Here is a 23,043-nt window from a genome sequence, read left to right as displayed (position 1 = left end):
GGAATTCAATCCCCGGCCTGGGAATTTCTCTATATGCTGGGTGTGGCTATACAAATAAAAAGAATAAATGTTTAAATTTCCATCCAGATAGTAGGTCACAAAGTCGAAGTGCTCTGAGGGAAAATAAAGCAGGGAAAGGGGATGAAGGGGGCTGCTGAGGATGCTGTTTTATTTATTTTTTATTACGTGTTTATTTTTTGTCTTTGTAGGACCGCACCTGTGGCATATGGAGGTTCCCAGGCTAGGGGTCGAATCGGAGCTGTAGCCGCCGGCCTACACCACAGCCACAGCAACATGCAGGATCCGAGCCACATCTGTGACCTATGCTGCATGCAGGTTGCAGCAACGTTGGATCCTTAACCCACTGAGCGAGGCCAGGAATCGCACCCTCATCCTCATGGAGACTACGTTGGGTCCTTCACCCGCTGAGCCTCAGTGGGAACTCCTGGATAGGTTTTTAAGTCAAGGCCAACAGCATTTACTACCTAATTAAAAGTGGGACATGAGAAAAAGAGGAGTCAAAGACAACAACCAGGCTTTCAACCTCCTTTAATCCCAAGGATACCCCACAAAGTAGGATCATTCTTTCATTGCAGATGACAAAACAGAGGTTCAAAGAGAAGAGTGGCAGAGCTGCGATTCGAACCCAGTTTCTCCCTGGCTCCCAGCGCTAGGCCTTTGCTATCTGTGGACCCACTGCCCAGGGCCCATTTACAGCCTCACCCGACAGAACGTGCCAGGCCCATACGGGTAGCTTCGTCTTTGGCCGTAGCATGCAGCAAATGGTTCCCCCATGGGTGATGTGATGGGTTCGGGGCGTCCCTCTGTGACATTCCCTTGCTGCTTGTCACCAGTATTGGGTAACCGCACTTCCCTGCCTGCCCTTGAGCTCTCACAGGACCTGATTGGGCTGATTCATTGCTGTCCCTGTGCTGCCTTCTCAGAGCCTGACACATGGCAGCCTTCTTTAAGGCAGCAAATATGTGTTTATTTATTGAGATTTTTAGGGCCACACCTGTAGCATATGGAGGTTCCCAGGCTAAGGGTCCAATCAGAGCTACAGCTGCCAGTCTACACCTCAGCCACAGCAACACCAGATCAAGCACATCTGCAACCTATACCACAGCTCATGGCAACACTGGATCCTTAACCTACTAAGCAAGGCCAGGGATCGAACCTACATCCTCATGAACACGAGTCAGATTCTTAACCCGCTGAGCCACAATGGGAACTCCAGCAGACACTGAACAAGATAACAGGTCAATCAGTGAGAGATTGGCCAAATTCGAAGGGCCAGGAACAAAGTAAAAGAGGGTGGGGCAGAGAGTGACGGTGGTTATTTTATCCGGGTCATCGGGGAAGGTGGAGGTGCCCTGACGCCAAGAAGAGGCAGCCCCGGGATGAGCTGGGGTGGGGGTGGGGCATTCAGAGCGTCGGGAGCCAGGGCACTGGCTCCGCAGTGAGAAAGAGCTCGTTGTGCTCAAGAAATTGCCAGGGGCCCGTGGGCCCCGCTGCGTGGAGGGCTGGCTGCAAATAGGACATGAGGAGCCGAAACCACACGGTGCCCTGGAGGATCAGCTGTGCCATCAGCCTGCAGAGCTGGGAACTTTAGGGCTTCCCCATGGAGGCCTGAGCCCCAAGGCCAGAGCCCTGTCTTTGCTTAGGACCTCCTGGAGTCAGATCCTGCCCATCACCAGCTCAGTGCCCTCCCTCAGCTCCATCTTGCTCAGGATAAAGGACAGAGTCCTCCCCGAGATCCACAAGACCCCACACGCTCTGCCCCGGTCACCTCCCTGCCCGCATCCCTTCTCTTGCCCTCCCTCTCTCTGCCCCCGGCTATACTGGCCTCCTCTCTGATGCTCCGACAGGGCAGGTGTGTTTCTGCCTCAGGGCCTTTGCACTGGCTGTTCCTCCTCCTGGACTGCTCATGTGGCTCCTCCGTCAGACCCCTTCAGACCCAGTGTCACCCTCGGCGAGGTCTCCCTGAGCCTTCTCATGAAAAGCACACTGCCCCCCAACTCTCCACCCCCCTCCCTGCCTTTTCTGTGCCCTTATCTCGATCTACCCTGTTGTGTATTTTACTTATTTATTGCGTTCGCTGTCCCACACCCTGGAGAGAACGGCGGCTCCAGGAGGGCAGGCAGCTCTGTGTTGTTCACAGCATGGAGAACGGGTCCTGGCACATGATAAGTGCTCAATAAATAACAGTCGAATACAAGAGAAGAAGAAAGGGAACGGAGGGGAAAAGAAATTGAAAAAGGGAGGAAAACATCAGCTCCGTGAGCTCCTAACTTGTCAGCTGTCCCAGCTAGAAGGTAGGAGTCTTAACACTCCCCCCGCGCCCCCACTCCCAGGATAAGTCACGGTCAAGCTGGGAAACTGAGGCACAAGGGGGACGCTGGGTAGCACTCCTTGGGCCATTGGAGCCAGTCCTCTGGTTGGCACCAAGGGCCGGCCAGGAAGAGACAGTCACTGGTGCCACCTGCTGGAGATCAGGGTCATGATGGCTGAGCCCACCCTGCAGAGTTGGGGCTGGGACATGCCCGTGCCCTTTGCTCAGGAGAGATGGCCCAGCGGGGCATCCCCAGCAGAAGTTCAGAGTCCACGGAGCCACAGCCATAAGCCTCTTTATTCCTGAGGCCCTGTGGGCACGCCGCCCAGGCAGTGCCATGCAGGACAGCAGGGCTGTGTCACCCAAGACTTGTCTTGCTTCGCTCTGCCCCTGCACCTGCTCTCCCAGTGCTGCTAGTTGGGACCCCCACCTCTCCGGGAGGGAAAAGCTGCTCCAGGCTCCTCTGGGCTGCATCCACCCCATGGGGGGCTGAGGGGGGTACAGGAGTTGAGGCCCATCCTGTCTCTCCTATGCCTGGGCACCCCAGCCAGGGTAGCCAGGCCCAGGGTGCCTGATGAGAGCTGTCCCCCATCCCTAGTGGTACATCATCCGGCCAAGCAGGGGTCTCACCACCCAGACGTCATCGACAATCTTCCCGTCCTGCAAGGAAAAAAAAGGAGACGAGGTAATGGGGGCTGAAAGCCCAGACTCTGGGGCCAGATTGTCTGGGTTCAAATCTCAGCTCTGGGAATTCCCATGGAGGCTCGGCAGAAATGAATCTGACTAGCATCCATGAGGATGCAGGTTTGATTCCTGGCCTTGCTCAGTGGGTTAAGGATCCTGCATTGCCATGAGCTGTGGTGGAGGTCACAGACATGGCTTGGAACTGACATTGCTGTGGCTGTGGTGTAGGCCAGCAGCTGTCGCTCCAATTTGACCCCTAGCCTGGGAACCTCCAAATGCTGCAACGGCGGCCCCACAAAGAAAATAAAAAATCTCAGCTCTGCCTTTAATAGGCTGTGTGACCTTGGGCAGGTTGCTAGACATCTTGAGCCTCCAATTTCCTCATCCGAAAAGCAGGGATGTTAGTAACAGTACTTACTTGATAGAAGTTGTGGGAAATAAATGAATATTGGAAAAGGCTAGAAAGGGAGCCTGGAGCCTGGCACATGGCAAATACTCAGTAAGCATAGACATTATCATTAGAGCACAAACCCTGGAGTCAGACATAACTCACTTTATGACCCAGAAAAGCCACTCTCTTTGTGGCCTTCAGCACATGCCCCAACGCTGAGCCTAACTTCCACATTCTATAAAGTGGGAGAACTGAATAGATAATACACACAAGAGCCTGCCCCTGGGCCATGCGCTGCTCAATAAACGGTGATAATTATCATTTTTTTCTTTTTTTGTCTTTCTGGGCCGCACCTGTGGCATATGGAGGTTCCCAGGCTAGGGGCCCAATCAGAGCTACAGCTGCCGGCCTATGTCACAGCCACAGCAACTCCAGATCCAAGCCACATCTGTGACCTACACAGCACAGCTCGTGTCAGTGCCAGCTCCTTAACCCACAGAGCGAGGCCAGGGATCAAACCCGCAACCTCATGGTTACTAGTCAGATGTGTCTGCACTGCACCACAACGGGAACTAATTATTTATCATAAAAGTAATATGGTCTTTGGAGTCAGATCCCAGCTTGGCACCCCTTGGCTATGTGACCCTGGGAAAATTACTTCCCCTCTCTGAGCCTCCATTCTCTTAGCTGCAAAATGGGAAGAATATTTGTCCCATAGGATTGTTGTGGTGATTAAAGAGACTAAATATAAGGCAACTAGCCTCGGGTCTGGTCTGCAATAGATGCTCCATCAATCACAGCTATTAGCATTATTTTAAAACTATAATAGGAAAAATAAAGATGAGACACGATTATTTGGGTCCATCTAACCTTAAGCCACCCCGACCCCACACCGTTATACTGGTTTCCTCTCTCTGCCTCCTGCCATCTACCTCCTTCCCGGCCCCCAACCCGCTTCATGTTGATAGAATTTACCGTGTTTTAGAAACTGTTCTTAGTACTTTTCATATAAGAAGTCATCCGCCCCCCCCGCCCCCCGCCCCGTACAATCCTGTGAGGTAGAAACCATCAACAGATGGGAAACCGTGCCTCAAAGTTGCTTGAGGTCACCCAGCTGGTAAGTAGCCGAGGCAGGATCTGAGCCTAGGATTTCCAGCTCTCAGGTCCACCTTTTAAACCACTCGGCTCCAGAACATGCTGGGCCTGGTTACCAGGCAGGCGACTGGGCCACCGCTCACTGACCTGGTCGTCAGACACCTGCTGGATGTGGACGTGGGTCCCATTGAGGATGTGCAGCCGCGTGTAGCCGTACTCCTTCACGCGCACGGCGCTCCAGGGCCGAGGGAAGAGGGTGAAGGCGGTCAGCCGCTCCTCACAGCCCTGCCGAGAGAATCACTTAGCCCCAGGGCTGGGGCAGGTGGAACAGAAACCACCTGCCAGCCCCAAGGACGACAAAGTCATTTAAGACTTGACTTCCAGGCTCTTCTACCTGTGTTTTACTCTTCTCTCTCTCTCTCTTTTTTTTTTTTTTTTTTTTTTTTGGTCTTTTTAGGGCCGCACCTGCAGCACATGGAGGTTCCCAGGCTAGGGATTGAATTGGAGCTGTAGCTGTTCCACCACAGCCACAGCCACAGCAATGCTGGAACCAAGCTGAATCTGCGACCTACACCCCAGCTCACGGCAACACCGGATCCTTAACCCACTGAGTGAGGCCAGGGATCAAACCTGCAAGCTCATGGTTCCTAGTTGGATTCGTTAACCACTGAGCCACGACGGGAACTCCACACTTTCTTATCTCTTAATAAAACTTGGCTGTGCTTTCTCCACACCTGTCTTCCCTATTTTCTCTCTTTAAATACTTATTCACCTTGCTTAAAAAAACAAAACAAGACTTGACCTCCATAATGCTTAAGATTGAGTGGTTTGACCCAGCCAAGCCTCCTGTGCCCCGGGTCTTCGACTTTTAGAACAGTGCCTGGCTGTCCAAGACTGTCCACTGCAGCATTTTCTATAAAAGCCCTGAGTTGGAAGCCAGTCAAATGCTCATCAGTGGGGGTCAGTTAAATAAATTATAGTGTAGCCATCCCAGAGCCGGGCAAAGTAGAAAGACGGCCAATACAATTTTTTTTTTTCTTTTCAGGGCCACACCTGTGGCATATGGAGGTCCCCAGACTAGGGGTCAAATCAGAGCTACAGCTGCCAGCCCACACCACAGCCACAGTAACGCAGGATCTGAGCCGCATCTGTGACCTACACCACAGCTCATGGCAACTCCAGATCCTTAACCCACTGAGCGAGGGCAGGGATCAAACCTCATGGATACTATCAGGGTTGCAGCCCGCTGAGCTACACCGAGAACTCCCAAGATGTATTGCTAAGGGGAAAATACAATTCACAGAATAGAAGAAATCATCAAATCATTGCCTGGGAGAGAGGCAGTGCTCATCCTTGCAGTAGGAAGCCAGGTGATGTGAGCAGAAAGGATAGGAGAGCTCAAAAAAAAAAAAAAAAATCACCATTTTGCAGCCATCATTGTAATAACTGGTTAAAGCAAGAATCGTCAATGGATGATAACAGCAGTGGCAGAAATTTGAGGAATAACAGGATATTTGCATCGTCTCAAAGTATCTCCAGGAGATACTTATTAATTATAAAGGGGAAAGTTGTAACTATGGAAGAGGCGATGTATAAACTAAGACTTACAGGGGCTAAAGGGATACCAGGCGCCTCCTCATAGGAGGCCCTGGGAAGACAGAAGGTATTGTTTTGGGTACTCTTACCCCCAATGAGTAATTTCAATCTAATTACCAGCAAACACCAGACAAACCCAAACTGGAGAGATAGCCTACTTTGCTGTATTCTTCAGATTTTTCAAAGTCATGAAAAATGAAGAAAGAGCGAGGAAATGTTTCCAATTAAAGGGAGAGAGGAGTTCCTGTCGTGGCGCAGTGGTTAACGAATCTGACTAGGAACCTCGAGGTTGAGGGTTCGATCCCTGGCCTTGTTCAGTGGGTTAAGGATCCGGCGTTGCTGTGAGCTGTGGTGTAGGTCGCAGATGCAGCTCAGATCTGGCGTTGCTGTGGCTCTGGTGTAGGCTGGCAGCTGTAGCTTCAATTCAACCCCTAGCCTGTGAACCTCCATATGCCATGGGAAACGGCCCTAGAAAAAAGGCCAAAAAGACAAAATAAATAAATAAATAAACAAAAATAAAGGGAGAGAGACAAGACACTAAACAGAAAATACGACCTTGGACCAGGTCCTGGACCAGGAAAAAAATCTGTACTGTAATTTAAAGGACACAGGGAAGGAGTTCCCACTGTGGCTCAGTGGGTTAAGGATACAACTTGGTCACTGTGAGGATGTGGGTTTAATCCCCGGCCTTGCTCAGTGGGTTAAGGATCCAGCATTGCCACAAGATGTGGCATAGGGTGAAGCTGCAGCTCTGATTCGACCCCTGGCCCAGGAACTTCCAGGAACTGCAGGTGCAGCCTTAAAAATTAAAATAAAATAAAGGACACAAAGAGGGAGTTCCTGTTGTGGCTCAGCAGTAATGAACCCAATTAGTATCCATGAAGATGTGGGTTCAATCCCTGGTCTCACACACTGGGTTAAGGATCTGGCATTGCCATGAGCTGTGGTGTAGGTTGCAGACGAGCCTCAGAATCCCGCATTGCTGTGGCTGTGGCGTAGGCTAGCAGCTACAGCTCCAACTCAACCCCTAGTCTGGGAACTTCCTTGTGCCACAGGTGCGGCCCTAAAAAGCAAAAATCAAATAAGATAAAAGACACAAGAGTTCCCCAGTGGTCTGGTGGTTAGGATTCAGTGCTTTCACACGGCATGTGGAAACTCCTGGGCCAGGGATTGAATCTGAGCCACAGTTGTGACCTATCAACATTGGATCCTTAACCCACTGCATGAGGCCAGGGATTGAACCTGAGCCTTTGCAGTGACCCAAGCCACTGCAGTCAGATTCTTTTTTTTTTTTTTTTTTTGTCTTTTTGTCTTTTTTGTTGTTGTTGTTGTTGTTATTGTTGCTATTTCTTGGGCCGCTGCCGCGGCATGTGGAAGTTCCCAGGCTAGGGGTCCAATCGGAGCTGTAGCCACCCGCTTACGCCAGAGCCACAGCAACGTGGGATCCGAGCCGAGTCTGCAACCTACACCACAGCTCACGGCAACACCGGATCGTTAACCCACTGAGCAAGAGCAGGGATCGAACCCACAACCTCATGGTTCCTAGTTGGATTCATTAACCACTGTGCCACAATGGGAACTCCATGTTTTTATTTTTATTTTTGCCCATACCTGTGGCATGCAGAAGTTCCTGGACCTGTGCCACAGCAGTGATAATACCAGATCCTTAACCCACTGAGCCATCAGGGACTCCCAAGTTTTTTTATTTTATTTTATTTATTTTCTCATTTTCAGCCACGCCAAGGCACATGGAAGTTCCCAGGCCAGGGATGGATTGCGAGCTGGAGCTGCAACCTATGCCACAGCAGCAGCAACTTGGGATCATTAACCCACTATGCCACAGCGGGAACTCCCACACCGTTTTTGAAAAGTGGGTGATGCAGTAACACATCTTTGTTGAGACAACTACTGATTTGCATAGGGAGAAAATATTCTAAAACGCCACCGAACACATAACTGTCGACAGTGGGACTGAGAAGCATGGGGACTGGTTGGTATCCTGCCCTCTGTACTGTTTGAATTTTTGGTTTTTGGGGTTTTTTTTTTTTTTGTCTTTTTGCCATTTCTTGGACCGCTCCCGTGGCATATGGAGGTTCCCAGGCCAGGGGTCGAGTCGGAGTTGTAGCCACCAGCCTACGCCAGAGCCACAGCAACTCGGGATCCCAGCTGCCTCCATGACCTACACCACAGCTCACTGCAACGCCAGATCCTTAACCCACTGAGCAAGGCCAGGGATTGAACCCGCAACCTCATGGTTCCTAGTCGGATTCATTAACCACTGAGCCATGACGGGAACTCCATGTACTGTTTGAATTTTTATCATGAGAGGTTCTTACTTTGATCTCGTTAATTTGTAAGAATCAGCTTAAAAAGTGAGCCCCCTCTTCTTGCGGAAATGATGGCTTCCAAGGCTGGGGCAGGGGAAGGCAAGATGATCCCGGAGGACCTTAGAGCCCACTAAATGACAGGAACACAAGGAAAGGACACGGGGTCTGATTTGCAGAGTTCCCAGGCGTCAAAGTCAGAGCAATCTGAGCAGCAGCATAAACAGCAGTAGTTTTGGATTACAGCCCACGGAATAAAAGAATTACCCAGGAGTCCATACTGGTATAAACCCATAACTAAATAACCAGATAAATGGGGCAGAAGGGACAACGCTTCCTCGTGGGAGGAGGCTAATTAATAAAGCTAGGCGGGATGAGGGAAAGAGAAGGTCCCCAGCAGAACATCACAGTAACCACTGCTGCAGACTAGAGCCACTGATGGATTCAAAAATCAGCGGGTGATGGGGTTCCTGTTGTGGTCCAGCGGGTTAAGAAACTGACTAGTATCCTTGAGGATGCGGGTTCGATCCCTGGCCTCACTCAGCAGGTTAAGGATTGCCATGAGCTGTGGTGTAGGTCCTGGAGGCAGCTGGGATCTGGTGTTGCCGTGGCTGTGGTGTAGACCTGTGGCTACAGTTCCAATTCAACTCCTGGCCTGGGAACTTCCATAAAGAAAGAAAACGAAAACAAAAAACAGTGGGTGAAAGTTGAGAAGCAGGACATTTGCAGGGTCTAGAAGCATCTCCCCTGAGATACTGATTAACTAAAACAGGAAATACAATCCCTTTCTGGTGGGAGAACCCAGCAGACACTTCCTAAAGCAGGTGATGCAGAGAAACCCCTCCAAGAATGAGACAGAGTGAGGATGTGTAACCCCTGGTGGGAGGTGCTGAGGACACGGCGCCCCTTGCGAATGTCTGGCCCCAAATGCATCATCTGAATCTCGGCATGAGAAAATGTCAGATAAACCCAAATCCAAGGGCATTCTGAAAAAAAAAACAACTGGCCAGAATGAAAGATAAGGAAGGACAAGTCACAGGAGGAGGAGACTGAGAAGACGCAGTAACTAAATATAGTGCGGGGAGTTCCCGTTGTGGCTCAGCGGTTAACCAACCTGACCTGAATCCATGAGGATGTGGGTTCGATCACTGGCCTCGCTCAGTGGGTTAAGGAGCTGATGTTGCTCTGAGCAGTAGTACAGGTCACAGATGAGGCTCAGATCTGGTATTGCTATGGCTGTGCTGTCGGCTGGCAGCCGTAGCTCCGATTCGACCCCTAGCCTGGGAACTTCCATATGCCGCAGGTGCAGCCCTAAAAAGCAAGATAAATAAATAGGTAAGTAAGTAGGTAAATAAATAAAGGGTGGGATCCGGCAGAGAGAAAGCTGGTGCAATGTGAATAAATGTGAATAGTCTGCAGTCGGTTACAATGATAACAATAGGCCCCCTGCCCTGGATCTAACCAGGAGATCTGAACCTGCGACTTTGAATGAGTAGTTGACTGTCCGAGCCGCCGCTTCCGCATCTGTACAATGGGCATGCCACAAGGTGCACGGAACCCCTCGGGTTGAGAGCTTGGACGTGGCGGCTATATAAAGGACAGCATGGCACCCAACCGGGAGCAAAGCCCACCCTCCATAAACAGCATGAGGAGAGAGGCCCAAGGCGCCTGCTCTACTCACGGCAGATCCGGTGATGATGTGGACGGGGCCCCGAGGGTTGGTGTAGGGCGTCTCTTGGCTGCCGTTAAATACCTGGAGGTGGGACAAAGGGGAGGGGCACGTCACAGCAGGCCAGCACCCCCACCCCCCACCGCTGCCCCAGGAGGGGGAGGTCTGATCGGTGTGGGGTGGGGGGGTGTCCGGGCCTTAGCCGGCCCTGGGCCTCACCTGGTAGTTGTAAATCGGCCACAGACGTTCATACGAGTGCTCGTGAGCCCACAGCTGCAGGTCGACCCCTGAGACACAGCAAGAGCAGGGTCAGGCCCCTGAATCCCCAAGAGGTGGGAGGTGGGGCCAGGGACTCCCTGGGGTCACGCACCGTATTTGTAGAAAAGATCCTCCAATCCATATAATTTGCCCAGGAGGCCTTTGCGAACCTGGGCAGGAAGAGCAAGGAGGTGAGGGGGGACTCCGGCCAGCCCCACACCTGGATTTCAGCACCTTGGGGGGGGTGGGGGGGTCCTCACCTTGCTTTCATGCCAGGTACAGTCATCCAAATCGGCATTGGAACAGTACATGGGCCGGTGACCCATGGTAATGATCCAGGGCCGGGCTGCCCGGTTCTTATTGGCTTTCTGGAGAGAGGACCCAGAGTGAGGGGCGGGGCTGGAGAGGGGGAGGGGAGGCAGGTCCAAGGGGGACCTCCCCCACCCCCCTTACCTGGAGGTCCCTCTCCAGCCAATGAAACTGTCTCTCCACCAGGTGGTGGCCGTAATGGAGGAAGAAATACACCTCGGTGGAGAAGGAGATGATGTGTGCCGGGCCCAGGTCCCAGCTGGAAGGGTCAAAGGGCAGGGGTCAGAGCTGGGGGGGGTCCTCCTCGGCATCTCCCATCCTCCAGGGGCAGGAGGCCAGTCTCCTGGCCCCACCCCTCCCAATTTACCTGTACCACAGGCCTTGGTTGTCCCCTGGCATGCTGAAGCGAGCCTTGTAGTTGGAGAAGTTGCTGGAAAGGGAAGTAAGAGTGTTTGGCGGGGGTGGGGTGGGCGGGGGTGGGGTTTGGGTGACACCTGCCCGCCTCCACCTCCCACTGTCAGGCCAGGCCTGGCTCCCTGCTCAGCCCTCATCCCTCATCCTTGTCTCTTCTGCTGCCACAAAATGAGCTGCTGCAGTATGAGAGACTAAGGTGAGACACTAAGAAGGACTGTTCGTGTTGCTTGGGCCCTCGCCCTCCCTGAAGCCCTCGGGCCTCACTAGCGTTCTTCGTGATTCCCAGGGCACGTCATGTACGGCAGGCTGGCGGCCACAGGTTCGATGAGCCTCATGAACCTGTCCCCAACGCGGGCGTTGTCCTCATCCATGTTGTAGGCAAAGTCTCCTGGGGGCAGGGGTGGGGCGGAGGAGGGATTGAAGACCCAGACCCCCTTCTGCTCATGCGAGAACTGAGAGGCCTGGTTGGCCAGGCGTGGGCTGTGCAAGCCCTGGCCCCCAAGCCATCCTAGTTCTCCGATCCCTACCTCACACCCACCCGAAGAGGCCCTTGGAAGCGTTTCCTGAACCTCTGGACCCTGAGGCCCCCGCAGAGGCACGCCGGTCTCCTGTGCCCGGATCATACCAGCCCCCAGCTCTGCCCACCATCTCACCCCTTCCCAGAGCAATGACACCATTCAGGCTGAAATAGTCTGGTATGGGTTTTGTACCAGGCGCAGTTCCAAACGCTTTACATATTTGATCATCTGAATCTTCAAAACACCCTCTGAAGCAGCTATTAGGATGATCCCCACTTCAGACGGGGAAAGAGGCCCAGAGGGGTGAAGTGCTCGTTCAAGGTCACAGGGCTGGTTAGTGAAGATCCAGGCATCAAATCCTGGGAGTCTGATTCCAGAGTCTGTGGCCTTGAACTGTATGGGCCCCAATCTCTAGCTCCCATGTGGTTCCTGTCCTCTCAAATCACAGCAACAACGACAAGGACAACGAACACCAACACTTAGGTAGCGCTTACAACATGCCAGGCAATGTCAACTTATTTAGTCATCACAACAGCCCTATGAATTCAGAACTCCGCTCTCAGAACCAGAAAGCAGGGGAGAAAACCAGCGCAGGCGTCTCTGTCAGAACTGATTTTCACGTGGGCAGCCTGTCTCACCGCCATCTCCAGGGCCAGCTTCCGAACCATGCTAGCTCAGGTTCCCCCCCCACGGTCCTGGCGCTGCCTCCCACCCAAGCCCCCTCCCCATCCTGGCCGATGCCTCACCCACATGGAGCACAGCGTCGTACATGCCCTGCTGGGTGTCCCTGCGCAGCCGGGGTAGGGCTTTGGGATTGTCAGCCCCCAGGTCCCCAAACACAGCCAGACGGGGGCTCCAGTGCGGCCCATTCTTCAGCGCCCGGAATCGGAACCGCCGGCTCCAGCCCTGAGCACTGCCGCAGCGGTAAACTGAGGGCGAAGGAAAAAGTCGCGGTCAGTGGGGGCAGGGGTGGGGTGGGGGTTCCAGGACGTCTGCTTCACCGCATCCATCTTCCACGGGACTGAACGCATCTGACCCAGGGCCCCTTCTGTCCACTGCACCCCGGTCCCCAACACCTTCCATTTTCACACCAGCGGCTCGTGCCCTAGGCTTGCAGATAAGCAGAGGGTTAGCGGCCCAGCCTGAGCCACCTGCCAATGGTAGCTTCCAGTCCATATCCCGCCCCTCCTCCCATGCCCTCTCCACGCCTGGGCCCAGGGGTCTTCTCACCGTACTGGACCCCGGGCAGCAGCTTTTGCAGTGTGACCCGGTGTATGTAGAGCTTCCGCCGGAGGATGCCACCATCCACAAAGGGGCTGACGGTGCCCTGAGCCCGGAAGGGCAGGGGCCCTGAGAGCTGCAGCCCAAACTGCACTTCAGAGGGGGTTGGGACCCATGTGGTCCAGGTTACAGTCATGGAGCCCGGCTCCCCTGGAGAGAAAGGAAGAGGGGGCGGGGCTGTGAGGCCCGGGCCTGGGCGGGAGGGGTGTGCAGGGGTGGGGGGGTGTCTCCGAACATTGGGTAGTGAAGGACACAGGTTCTGCACTTCCCAAGTTCCATCCCAGCTCCACCATTTCCAAGTTGGGCTTTTCCTTGGGCAAGTCATTGCATCTCCCTGAGCCTCAGTTTCCATATCTGTAAAAGGGGATAATAACAGTATCTACCCTATAGGATTCTCTGAAGCTTAGACAAATAAATAAAAGTAAAGCACTCGATGGAGCTCCTGTTATGGCTCAGCAGGGAAAGGACCCAACTAGCATCCATGAGGATGTGGGTTCAATCCCTGGCCTCGCTCAGTGGGTTAAGGATCTGACATTGTGGCAAGTTTCAAGGAAGGTCACAGATGTGGCTCAGAGCTGGCGTTGCTGTGGCTGTGGTGTAGGCCGGCAGCTGCAGCTCCAATTCGACCTGGGAACTTACATAGGAAAAAAGAAAAGGGAAAAAAAAAAAAAGGAGAGCTCTGGAAACTGCCTAGTATGGTCGTGGTTATGTGGATGAAAGAAGACTACTATTAGTATTATCAGTGGTGGTGGTGCAGGCCTGTGCCAGACATTTGACACATGACACCATTGAGGGGTTGCAAACTCGGCTGTCTAGAGGCCAGCTAGGTGACAGAAACGGGAACAAGGGCCAGCTGTAAGGAGCAAGGTAGCCAGGAGACGTGGAATGTGTGGCAAACTGAAGAGCCTGCCCTGGCTGAAAGGGGCAGCCATGGTTCAGCCCTGGGAATGCCTGCCGGCAGGAAGCAAACCCATTGCCATCCACCTATCAACTTCCAGAGCAAACCCTTTTTTGGTAGCCACAGCAGGTAGAAGTTCCCAAGCTAGGGGTCAAATCAGAGCTGCAGCTGCGGGCCCAAGCCACAGCCACAGCCACAGCCACAGCCACAGCCACAGCCACATGGGATCCAAGCTGTGTCTGTGACCTATACCACAGCTTACAGCAATGCTGGATCCTTAACCCACTGAGCGGGGCCAGGGATCAAATCCTTGTCCTCGTGGATACTAGTCAGATTCGTTACCTCTGAGCCACAAAGGGACCTCCCAGAGCAAATCTTTATACGGTGGTTTTTCTGTCCCAAGAGCATATATACAGGTAGATATATTAACCTTCAAATTTTTTTTCTATTGTATTTCATTTTATTCCACACATTTTTCTCTTGCTAGTTAATACCTACTATTGTTGATTCTTCTCTATTATGGTTTGTTGCAGGATATTGAAGAGAGTTCCCTGTGCTGTACAATGGGACCTTGTTAACGCTGTTGGCCAAGCCCGCAGTATATGGAAGTGCCCCAGCCAGAGATCAAACCCACACCATAGCAGTGACTCAAGCTGCGGCAGTGACAATGCCGGATCTTTAACCCACTTCTCCGCAAGAGAATTCCAAGGTCCTTGTTGTTTATGCATCCTACATATAATGGTTTGTATTTGCTAATCCCAAACTCCCAATCCCTCCCCCCTCCTCCTACCTTGGCAACCACAAGTGTTCTCTTTGTGAGTCGTAAACAAGTTCATTTGTGTCATATTTTAGATTCCACATATGATTTCATGTGATATTTCTCTTTCTGACTTAACTTCACTCAGTATAATAATCTCTCTCTCTCTCTCTCTTTTTTTTTTTTTTTTTTTTTTGTCTTTTCTAGGGCTGCTCCCTTGGCATATGGAGGCTCCCAGGCCAGGGGTTGAATCAGAGCTACAGCCGCCGGCGTCCACCACAGCCACAGCAACAAGGGATCTGAGCTGCATCTGCGACCTACACCACAGCTCATGGTAATGCCAGATCCTTAACCTACTGGCAAGGCCAGGGATCCAACCTGCAATCTCCTGGTTCCTAGTCGGATTCGTTAACTACTGAGCCACGATGGGAACTCCTACCTTTGGTTTTTTGAGGAACCTCCATACTGTTCTCCACAGTGGCTGCGCCAATTTACATTCCCATCGACGGTGAAGGAGACGTCCCTTTTCTCCAGAGCCTCCCCAGCATTTATTTGTAGACTTTTTAATGATGGCCATTCTGACCAATGTGAGGTGGTACCTCGTTGTAGTGTTGGTTTGCATTTCTCTGATAATGAGTGATGCTGAGCATCTTTTCATGTGCCTATTAGCCATCTGTATGTCCTCTTTGGAGCAATGGCTATTTAGATCTTCTAAATTCTCTTCATTTTTTGATTGGGATGTTTTCTGTTATTGAGTTGTACGAGCTGTCTGTAAATATACAAACTATTAAGTGATAGCTCCAAATTCTTAAACATCAGCCACCAAATTAAGGTTTTAAAAATACCATTTGGGAGTTCCCGTTGTGGCGCAGTGGTTAACGAATCTGACTAGGAACCATGAGGTTGCGGGTTCGATCCCTGCCCTTGCTCAGTGGGTCAGGGTTCTGGCGTTGCCGTGAGCTGTGGTGTAGGTCGCAGACGCGGCTCGGATCCCTCGTTGCTGTGGCTCTGGCGTAGGCTGGCAGCTACAGCTCTGATTCGACCCCTAGCCTGGGAACCTCCATATGCCGCAGGAGCAGCCCAAGAAATGGCAAAAAGACCAAAAAAAAAAAAAAAAACCATTTGGGGGAGCTCCCGTTGTGGCGCAGTGGAAACGAATCTGACTAGGAACCATGAAGTTTCGGGTTCGGTCCCTGGCCTTGCTCAGTGGGATAAGATCTGGCATTGCTGTGAGCTGTGGTGTAGGTCACTGTGGCTGTGGTGTGGGCCGGCAGCTGTAGCTCCAATTCGACCCCTAGCCTGGGAACTTCCATATGCCTCCAGATTCAGCCCTAAAAAGAAAAAATATATATATCATGTGATATACTCTGATGTTAAGAGCCTGAGTTCTTCCTCCTGCAACATGTGCACAAAATGCACAAGAACAAGTTTATTCATCGCATTGCTGTTTGTAATTGCAAAATATCAGAAACCTCTGACACGCCCACACATAGGCGAGTGACTGAATAAACCATGTAACATCCATACCATGGAGTACTATGCAGCTGCCAAAAAGAAAGAGAATAAACTCTAGGAGCTGATAGCAAATGACGTCCAGGACACAATGTGGAAAGAAGCACAAGAGTCTATAGTCATATACTCGTCTTGTAAGAAGACAGAAGAAAATACACAGATATCTGCACATTTACTTATACAGAAGAAACAGAAGAATACACCCGAAGTTTAGGAGATGGGTTACTTATATAGGGTGGATGGGGAAGGGGTAGAAAAAGGGGGAATGGGAATGGAGTCCGTTAGTCGGACGCAGAGGGAGAACCCTTATCTGAGTCTGTCTTTTTCTTATAATCCTGACTCCCAGAGCTCTAATCATGTTTCATATTTTCTTCACACATTAAAACTACCCAGCTTGGGAGTTCCCATCATGGCTTAGCAGAAACGAATCTGACTAGTATCCATGAGGACGTGGGTTCGATCCCTGGCCTCGCTCAGTGAGGTAAGGATCCGAGTTTGCTGTGAGCTGTGGTGTAGGTCACAGATGGGGCTTGGACCCTGCATTGCTGTGGCTGTGGTGTAGACCAGCAGCTGTAGCTCTGATTTGACCCCTAGCCTGGGAACTTCCATAGGCCGAGGGTGTGGGCTTAAAAATAAATAAATAAAACCCACCCGGGTTGTGAGGGGGAAGACACTATGGAATAGAAACACTAACAAATGGCCATAACTCTATTCCAAAAAATCACACCACCACACTGAAGAGGTGGGGAACAAAAGGAACCGTGGGCTAATGCTTAGATGAGGCAGCAAAACTCCAGAGAAAAGGTCGGCACGCACATACCATCACCGAGGATTTCTCACAGGGGATGCGGGTAGGCCATTCAGCAACCAGGTCATCCTTATGCTAGCACGGACAAGTAAGTCAGTGCTTCCCAGTGCTGGGGAAAGGAGTTACAAGTGAGGAAGAAGGCTAAACTAAGCCCTTCCTGATGGACTGAAATCAGAGGTCTCAGGATGATCTCATGGCATCTTACATATACGTAAACATACATACCTATACACACACACATATACACACGTACGCATATATACATATAGGGAAATACAGAAAAACGAGCATGTACCTATGCATACCAACATGGGCACGTTGTATTTGCCAAGCTCAGTGAGAGGGCCTGGAAGCAGTGACACCTCAGGAGCAAGGAGCACACCTAGGGCTCAGATGTGACTTTCTATTTTTATTTTTCTGCTTTTCAGGGCCGAACCTGCGGCACATGGAGATTCCCAGGCTAGGGGTCGAAGCAGAACTACAGCTGCTGGCCTACACCACAGCCACAGCAACGCGGGATCCGAGGAGGTGTGTCTGTGATCCACACCACAGCTCATGGCAATGCTGGATCCTTAACCCACTGAGCGAGGCCAGGGATCGAACCTGCATCCTCATGAATCCTAGTCGAGTTCATTAACTGCTGAGCCATGAAGGGAACTCCAGATCTTAGTTTCTAAATACCTCTTCTCTGATGCAAGGAACCAGGGCTCCTTAGAGAAGTAGTTGATTCCAGAGAGGAGGCCGGAAATGTACAAGATGATCCTGGAATAATTAGTGATTCCAGAAAGGGAAGCAGCTCAATGCATGATTTGGGGAAGGGTTGTTGAAAGAACACAGAAGCCCATCTGGAGGAATTCCAAAAGACCAAGTCAGGCACAATTGGAGCCACAAAATAAACAGTGATTGGATTGGACTGGATTTAATCCAGGGAATACAATATATATCCATGAGTCCATACTGAAAGAAATAAATAGTTGAATAAATCAATAAATCAATAAGTGGAGAGGGGATGGACAGTCCTTCCTTACAGTAAATTTCAATGAGACAGAGAGAGGAAATTAGAAAATGTACAAAATCACGAGTAGGCAAACTCCACACTAACAATTGTTGCAGCCAAGATCCAAGGACAGATGCTAAACTGAGTGGGTGAAAATTTCAGGAGAAACCTGATTTGCAGAGTCTTAAGGAGTCTCCTGCAAGATATTTATGAACTCCAAAGGAAAGACTCAAAGCCCTACAGGGGAGAGAGCCAGCAGGCACCATTCTAACCACGCGATGAAGGCTAATGTCACCCCCGACAGCAGTGAGCCGCGTCAGTGCCAGGAGCCCTCTGGTGCCGCGTACTGAGAAGGACGCTACAGTCCATCTGACACAGTCTTGCCAGAAAAATGCACAATCCAGTACACTTCACTGAGAAACGATCAGATGAGGGCTATCCAGCCAAAAACAAACTCAGACAAACAACTGCTCCGTACTTAAACCTGTCAAGATGGTAACACGAGGAGAAACAGGGTGACGGGGGACATAGGAACTCTCATATTTTCGTGCATTTTCTGTTGAATCTAAAATGAGTACAAAATTTGAAGTTGTTTTTTTGTTTGTGTGTGTGTATTTGTCTTTTTAGGGCCGCACCCGTGGCATATGGAGGTTCCCAGGCTCGGGGTCGAATCGGGGCTACAGCTGTCGGTCTACGCCACAGCCACAGCAACATGGGATCTGAGCTGCATCTGCAACCTACACCACTGCTCACGGCAACGCCAGATCCTTAACCCACTTAGCGAGGCCAGGGATGGAATCTGCATCCTCATGGTTCCTAGTGAGGTTCATTTCTATGGCGCCATGACGGGAACTCCCAAAATTGGAAGTTTTAAAAACAAATACAGCAGGCTCTGGAGTCAGCCTGCCTGGGTTCAAATTCCAGACAGTGTGACCTGGGGTCAGATTCTTCACCTCTGTGACCCTAAGCTGACTCTCTCGTAAAACGGAAGAAACAAATAGTACCTGGCGCCCAAGGTCTAATATGAGGTTGAGTGAGTTTTCCTTCTAAAGCACTTATAAAATATCTGCTATTATCATTGTGTGGGCCAAACAAAGGACAGCTATGATCTCACTGGGTTGTCACAGCAGCCCTGTGAGATAGGTTTTATTTTTGTTCCATTTGACAGAGGCCTCCAGGCAAAGGGCCTTGTCCAAAGTCACTGGGCCAGCAAATGCCAAAGCCAGTTCCATGTTGTGGTTTCAGATTCCGCATGGCAACTAACCTTTAAGAAACGACGTGGGGGAGTTCCTGTTGTGTCTCAGTAGGTTAAGAATCCGACTAGTATCCAGGAGGATGCAGGTTCAATCCCTGGCCTCGATCATTGGGTTAAGGATCTAGCGTTGCTGTGGCTGTGGTGTAGGCTGGCAGCTGCAGCTTTGATTCCACCCCTGCCTGGGAACCTCCATATGACACAGGTGCAACCCTAAAAAACAAACAGAAAGAAAGAAAGAAAGGAAGAAGGAAGGAAGGAAGGAAGGAAGGAGGGAAGGAAGGAAGAAAGAAAAGAAAGAAAGAAAGAAAGAAAGAAAGAAAGAAAGAAAGAAAGAAAGAAAGAAAGAAAGAAAGAAAGAAACTACTTTGGAGTTCCCTTGTGGTTCAGTGGGTTAAGTAGGCAATCAATGCCACTCTTCCCACTACATTTCTTTTCTTTTGTCAAGTGTAGTTACTCTTCACAAAAAACGTCATTTACGGAGTTCCTGTCATGGCGCAGTGCTTAACAAACCCAACTAGCATCCATGAGGTTTCGGGTTCGATCCCTGGCCTTGCTCAGTGGGTTAAGGATCTGGCCTTGCCGTGAGCTGTGGTGTAGGTCGCAGATGTAGCTTGGATCCCGCGTGGCTGTGGCTCTGGTGTAGGCTGGCAGCTGCAGCTCCGATTGGACCCCTAATCTGGGAACCTCCATATGCCAGGGGTGCAGCCCTAAAAAAAAGACAAAAAGAAAGTCATTTACCTTGCTGCTGAATGGGTTTATTATTGTTCATTTTAAATGATTTAATGTATATTTTTAAATGTCTCCATTTTCATTTCTAATGGCAACTATGATGGCTATAACTCGCCTCAGAGAAATTTCTCTGAGCTCCTATATAATCTTTACTGTGCAAAAGCCTCCTGAGACAAAAACACGTGAGAACCACTGCCGCATGTCAAGATCTGTTTTGCTGCTTCACAGGTAAGATCTCATTAACTCCTCACCCTGGTCTCACTAATATTACCCCATTGTCCAGATGAGAAGATTGAGACCAAAGGAGTTAAGTCCCTTGTCCAAAGTCATACAGCAGACAAGTCGCAAAGGTAAGACTAAAACCCAGAAAGTCTGGGTGCAGAGGGTCCAGAGTCCCAGGTCTTAACACTCTGTGCCCTACCCCCCTGTCCCGAGATCAAGGATGAGGAGGCAGCTTTGTGGGAGCAGTCACACAATGAGTAAGGACAATAGCAGCCCCCTTATGTGAGCGTGGACCAAAGACACCAGAATCATTTCCCCCACACAGCCGCATGCAGTCTGTTTATAATCTGCCCTTAAGAGAACTGGACAATCCAGGTTCAGGAAGGCTAGGGTTCCCCAGCAATCAGTGTAGGATTCCTGAGCGCCGGACCTCGAGGGGAAATGCCTGCAGGAGAGGTCGCAGGGTCGCAGACACTTACCTGGGTAGGACAGGTGGACTTGCTCAGGGGCAGCACTAGGATTCAGGGACCCCTGGACTCCCAGGGAGAAAAAGAGGAGCAGACAGCAGCAGGACCAGCAGGGACGAAGGCAGCACATGGTAGACGGAGGGAGGGGAACCGAGAGGGGAAGGGGGAGGGGTCCGGAGGGCTCAGATTCCTTCAGGGACTGCAGGAGGGGCTGGGAGGACAGAGCCTGCAGGTGGATCAGGCAGCGTCTTGGGGAGGGAGGTCTTCACAGGGAGGCTTATCCAGATGCTGGAGGACAAACAAAAATAATGATCACTCCTAGAGGCAAATGCCCTCAGCTTCCCTTTGTGCTACGCACTTTGCATAGATTAACTCACGGGAGCCTCAGGACATTCCTATGTGTGGTGGCCACTGCCACCATCAGCCCCGCATGACGGAGGAGGAGGCTGAGCAACAGGGTGATTCAGCTGCAAGAGCTCAGGTGTGCTGGAGCGGTGATTCAAACCCAGGGGTCCTGGCACCAGAGCCTTCGCTCTTAACTGCAGCTCACTCTCGGTGCTAGAGGTTTGGGATTGGGTGGGGGACCTCGGTGTAGGAAGTGGCCTCTGACAGCCCCATCCCCAGAATTCCACCCTGTCCTCAGAGACCTCATCACTCTCCTCTCCATCCTGCAGCCTTCCAGTTTTGTCTTTGTAATCTCCACAAAGCCCACTCCATCCCTAGATTCCCCCAAGAATTCCATCCCACCTGGAGCCGTGCCATCTCCTCTGCCCCCTCCCCGGCATCCCACCTTGCCTTTAGTGACCCCAATTCTCTGGCATCTCCCCCCCGGCTCTGCACCTGTATTCTCACCCTCTTTCTCCCTAGCCCTTCCCCTCCCCATCCAGTTCTGTCTCCTGCTCATCCAGGACCTTCCTTCCCCGACAACAGAGCCGGGCAGAGACCGGCTGAGAGCTGGGGCCGGGGGCTCCCTCCCGGTCCCTGGCTCACCCTCTGGGCACCAAATGCCTGCACGCGCTCGTCTCTGGCCACCAGGGCGACGGCGGTATTTATGAGTTTGCAGGTGCCAAGACATCCTGCCGCCCACAGCTGTTCCAGCCCCGGAAGAGCCTGTCGTCTCGACGTGACAGCCTCCCCAGACAACCAGGGCCCCGGGTCCCACAGGTCCGGCCGGTCCTGGGCGCCCCACGCCCACCCGCTCACCGCCCCCAGGGCGGGGCGAGGGAAAGGGGACCCAGGAAGTTTTGGTCCGTCACAGCCGCCACCTCCGAGCTGGCCATTAGTGGGCACCGGGACAGGTAAGGCTGCGCGCGCCCCCCTGGAGCTCTACCCGCAACTGCGGAGCTCCCAGGTCACGGCCCTCGGCCCCCCCTCTCCTGGCCCTGCGGGATGGCGCGGTACCCAAGTGTGTTGGCACCAGCGCCTGCGACCGGGGGTATTTCCCCGTCCCCTCCCGCCGCCCTGCTTCCTATTCTTTGCAATTCCTTCCTTCTGCCTTCCTCTCTCCAAGCTTAGCCTACTTTGGCACCTCCCCAGCGGTCCCCCCCTCTCCCCCCGCCCCTCGCAACCTGCTGAAAATGGAAAGTAAAAGTCCACCGAAAGACCGTGCTGCTCCTGAGCTGTGCGTCCTAGGCCGGCTACTCGACCTCTCTGGGCCTCCGTTTCTTCACCTGTGAAATGAGGGTGATGAGAGCAGGTGCACAACGGGCTATTGTGAGGACTAAACCAGTTGACGCATGAAATTTCTTGTGAGGACTAATCCAGTTGACACATGAAATTTCCTGTGAGAACGGGGGCCGAGGGGGGGGGCGGGGGCGCTGACCCAGAGTAAGGGCTAGATAAGAATCAGCTGTTATTTTTACTATTATGAATGCTTGAGTTCCAGAAACCGCCCTGGGGTCAGGGTGGGAACAAGTGAGAATTTTCTCTTGGTAAACCTTTGGTGAGCTGTGTGCAGGTTGTGAGCGCTGGCCGCAGGGCAGCAGAAGTCTGGGGTGGTCCAGGTTTTCAGCTGAGATTCTCCTGCCTGTTTGCTAATAAAATGACTTGACCCTTTGTCTTTGTAAATTCAGGTACAGCAGTGCCTTCGGATTGGGGACATGGTTTACAGAGACTGACTGAGGGTGGGGATTCAAAATGGGCTTTTGTATTCTTTGGCTCCCCCCCCCCACCTCCAGGGAGTCTCCATTACATTAAAAATGTATTAAAAACAACTCTTAGGCATACTCAAGTACCCTCAAGACCCCACCCACCCTCACCAACTGTAACTTCCCCTTAGTTTTAGTTTTTCTGGTGGTCTTCCAGGAGCTGTGTTTCCGAACTGTTTTTTTTTGTTTTGTTTTGTTTTTTAATTTATTTTTTACTTTTTAGGGCCACATCCGCGGCACATGGAGGTTCCCAGGCTAGAGGTCAAATCAGGGCTTCAGCTGCTGGCCTGTGCCACAGCCACGGCAATGCCAGATCCAAACCACGTCTGCGACCTACACCAGAGCTCACAGCAATGCCAGATCCTTATCCCACTGAGTGA

General features: G+C 51.7%; 1 protein-coding gene across 3 annotated transcripts; it reads right to left on the bottom strand.

Annotated features, from left to right (window-relative positions):
- ACP7 (acid phosphatase 7, tartrate resistant (putative)) lies at positions 1,131 to 22,256 on the bottom strand. Of its 3 annotated transcripts, XM_003355900.4 has the most exons (13): positions 21,507 to 22,054; positions 20,529 to 20,804; positions 12,821 to 13,021; positions 12,337 to 12,519; positions 11,337 to 11,460; positions 11,026 to 11,088; positions 10,803 to 10,917; positions 10,610 to 10,717; positions 10,462 to 10,519; positions 10,311 to 10,378; positions 10,104 to 10,175; positions 4,650 to 4,787; positions 1,131 to 2,992 (listed from the first exon to the last, which is right to left on the bottom strand). In XM_003355900.4, exons 2-13 carry the CDS (start codon positions 20,644 to 20,646, stop codon positions 2,927 to 2,929), a joined length of 1,314 nt encoding a protein of 437 aa, XP_003355948.1. In that variant the 5' UTR covers positions 20,647 to 20,804; positions 21,507 to 22,054; the 3' UTR covers positions 1,131 to 2,926. The 3 variants fall into 3 exon arrangements, with proteins under 3 accessions (XP_003355948.1, XP_020950019.1, XP_020950018.1); XM_021094360.1 differs by lacking the exons at positions 1,131 to 2,992; positions 4,650 to 4,787; positions 21,507 to 22,054 and adding an exon at positions 22,085 to 22,256 and having other exon boundaries at positions 9,746 to 10,175; XM_021094359.1 differs by lacking the exons at positions 1,131 to 2,992; positions 4,650 to 4,787 and having other exon boundaries at positions 9,746 to 10,175; positions 21,507 to 22,057.

The sequence above is a fragment of the Sus scrofa genome, chromosome 6 (assembly GCF_000003025.6).
Source record: "Sus scrofa isolate TJ Tabasco breed Duroc chromosome 6, Sscrofa11.1, whole genome shotgun sequence".
Taxonomy (NCBI): Eukaryota; Metazoa; Chordata; class Mammalia; order Artiodactyla; family Suidae; genus Sus; species Sus scrofa.
Note: the sequence above shows the minus strand (reverse complement) of the source record. Positions and strands in the feature narration are given on the sequence as shown.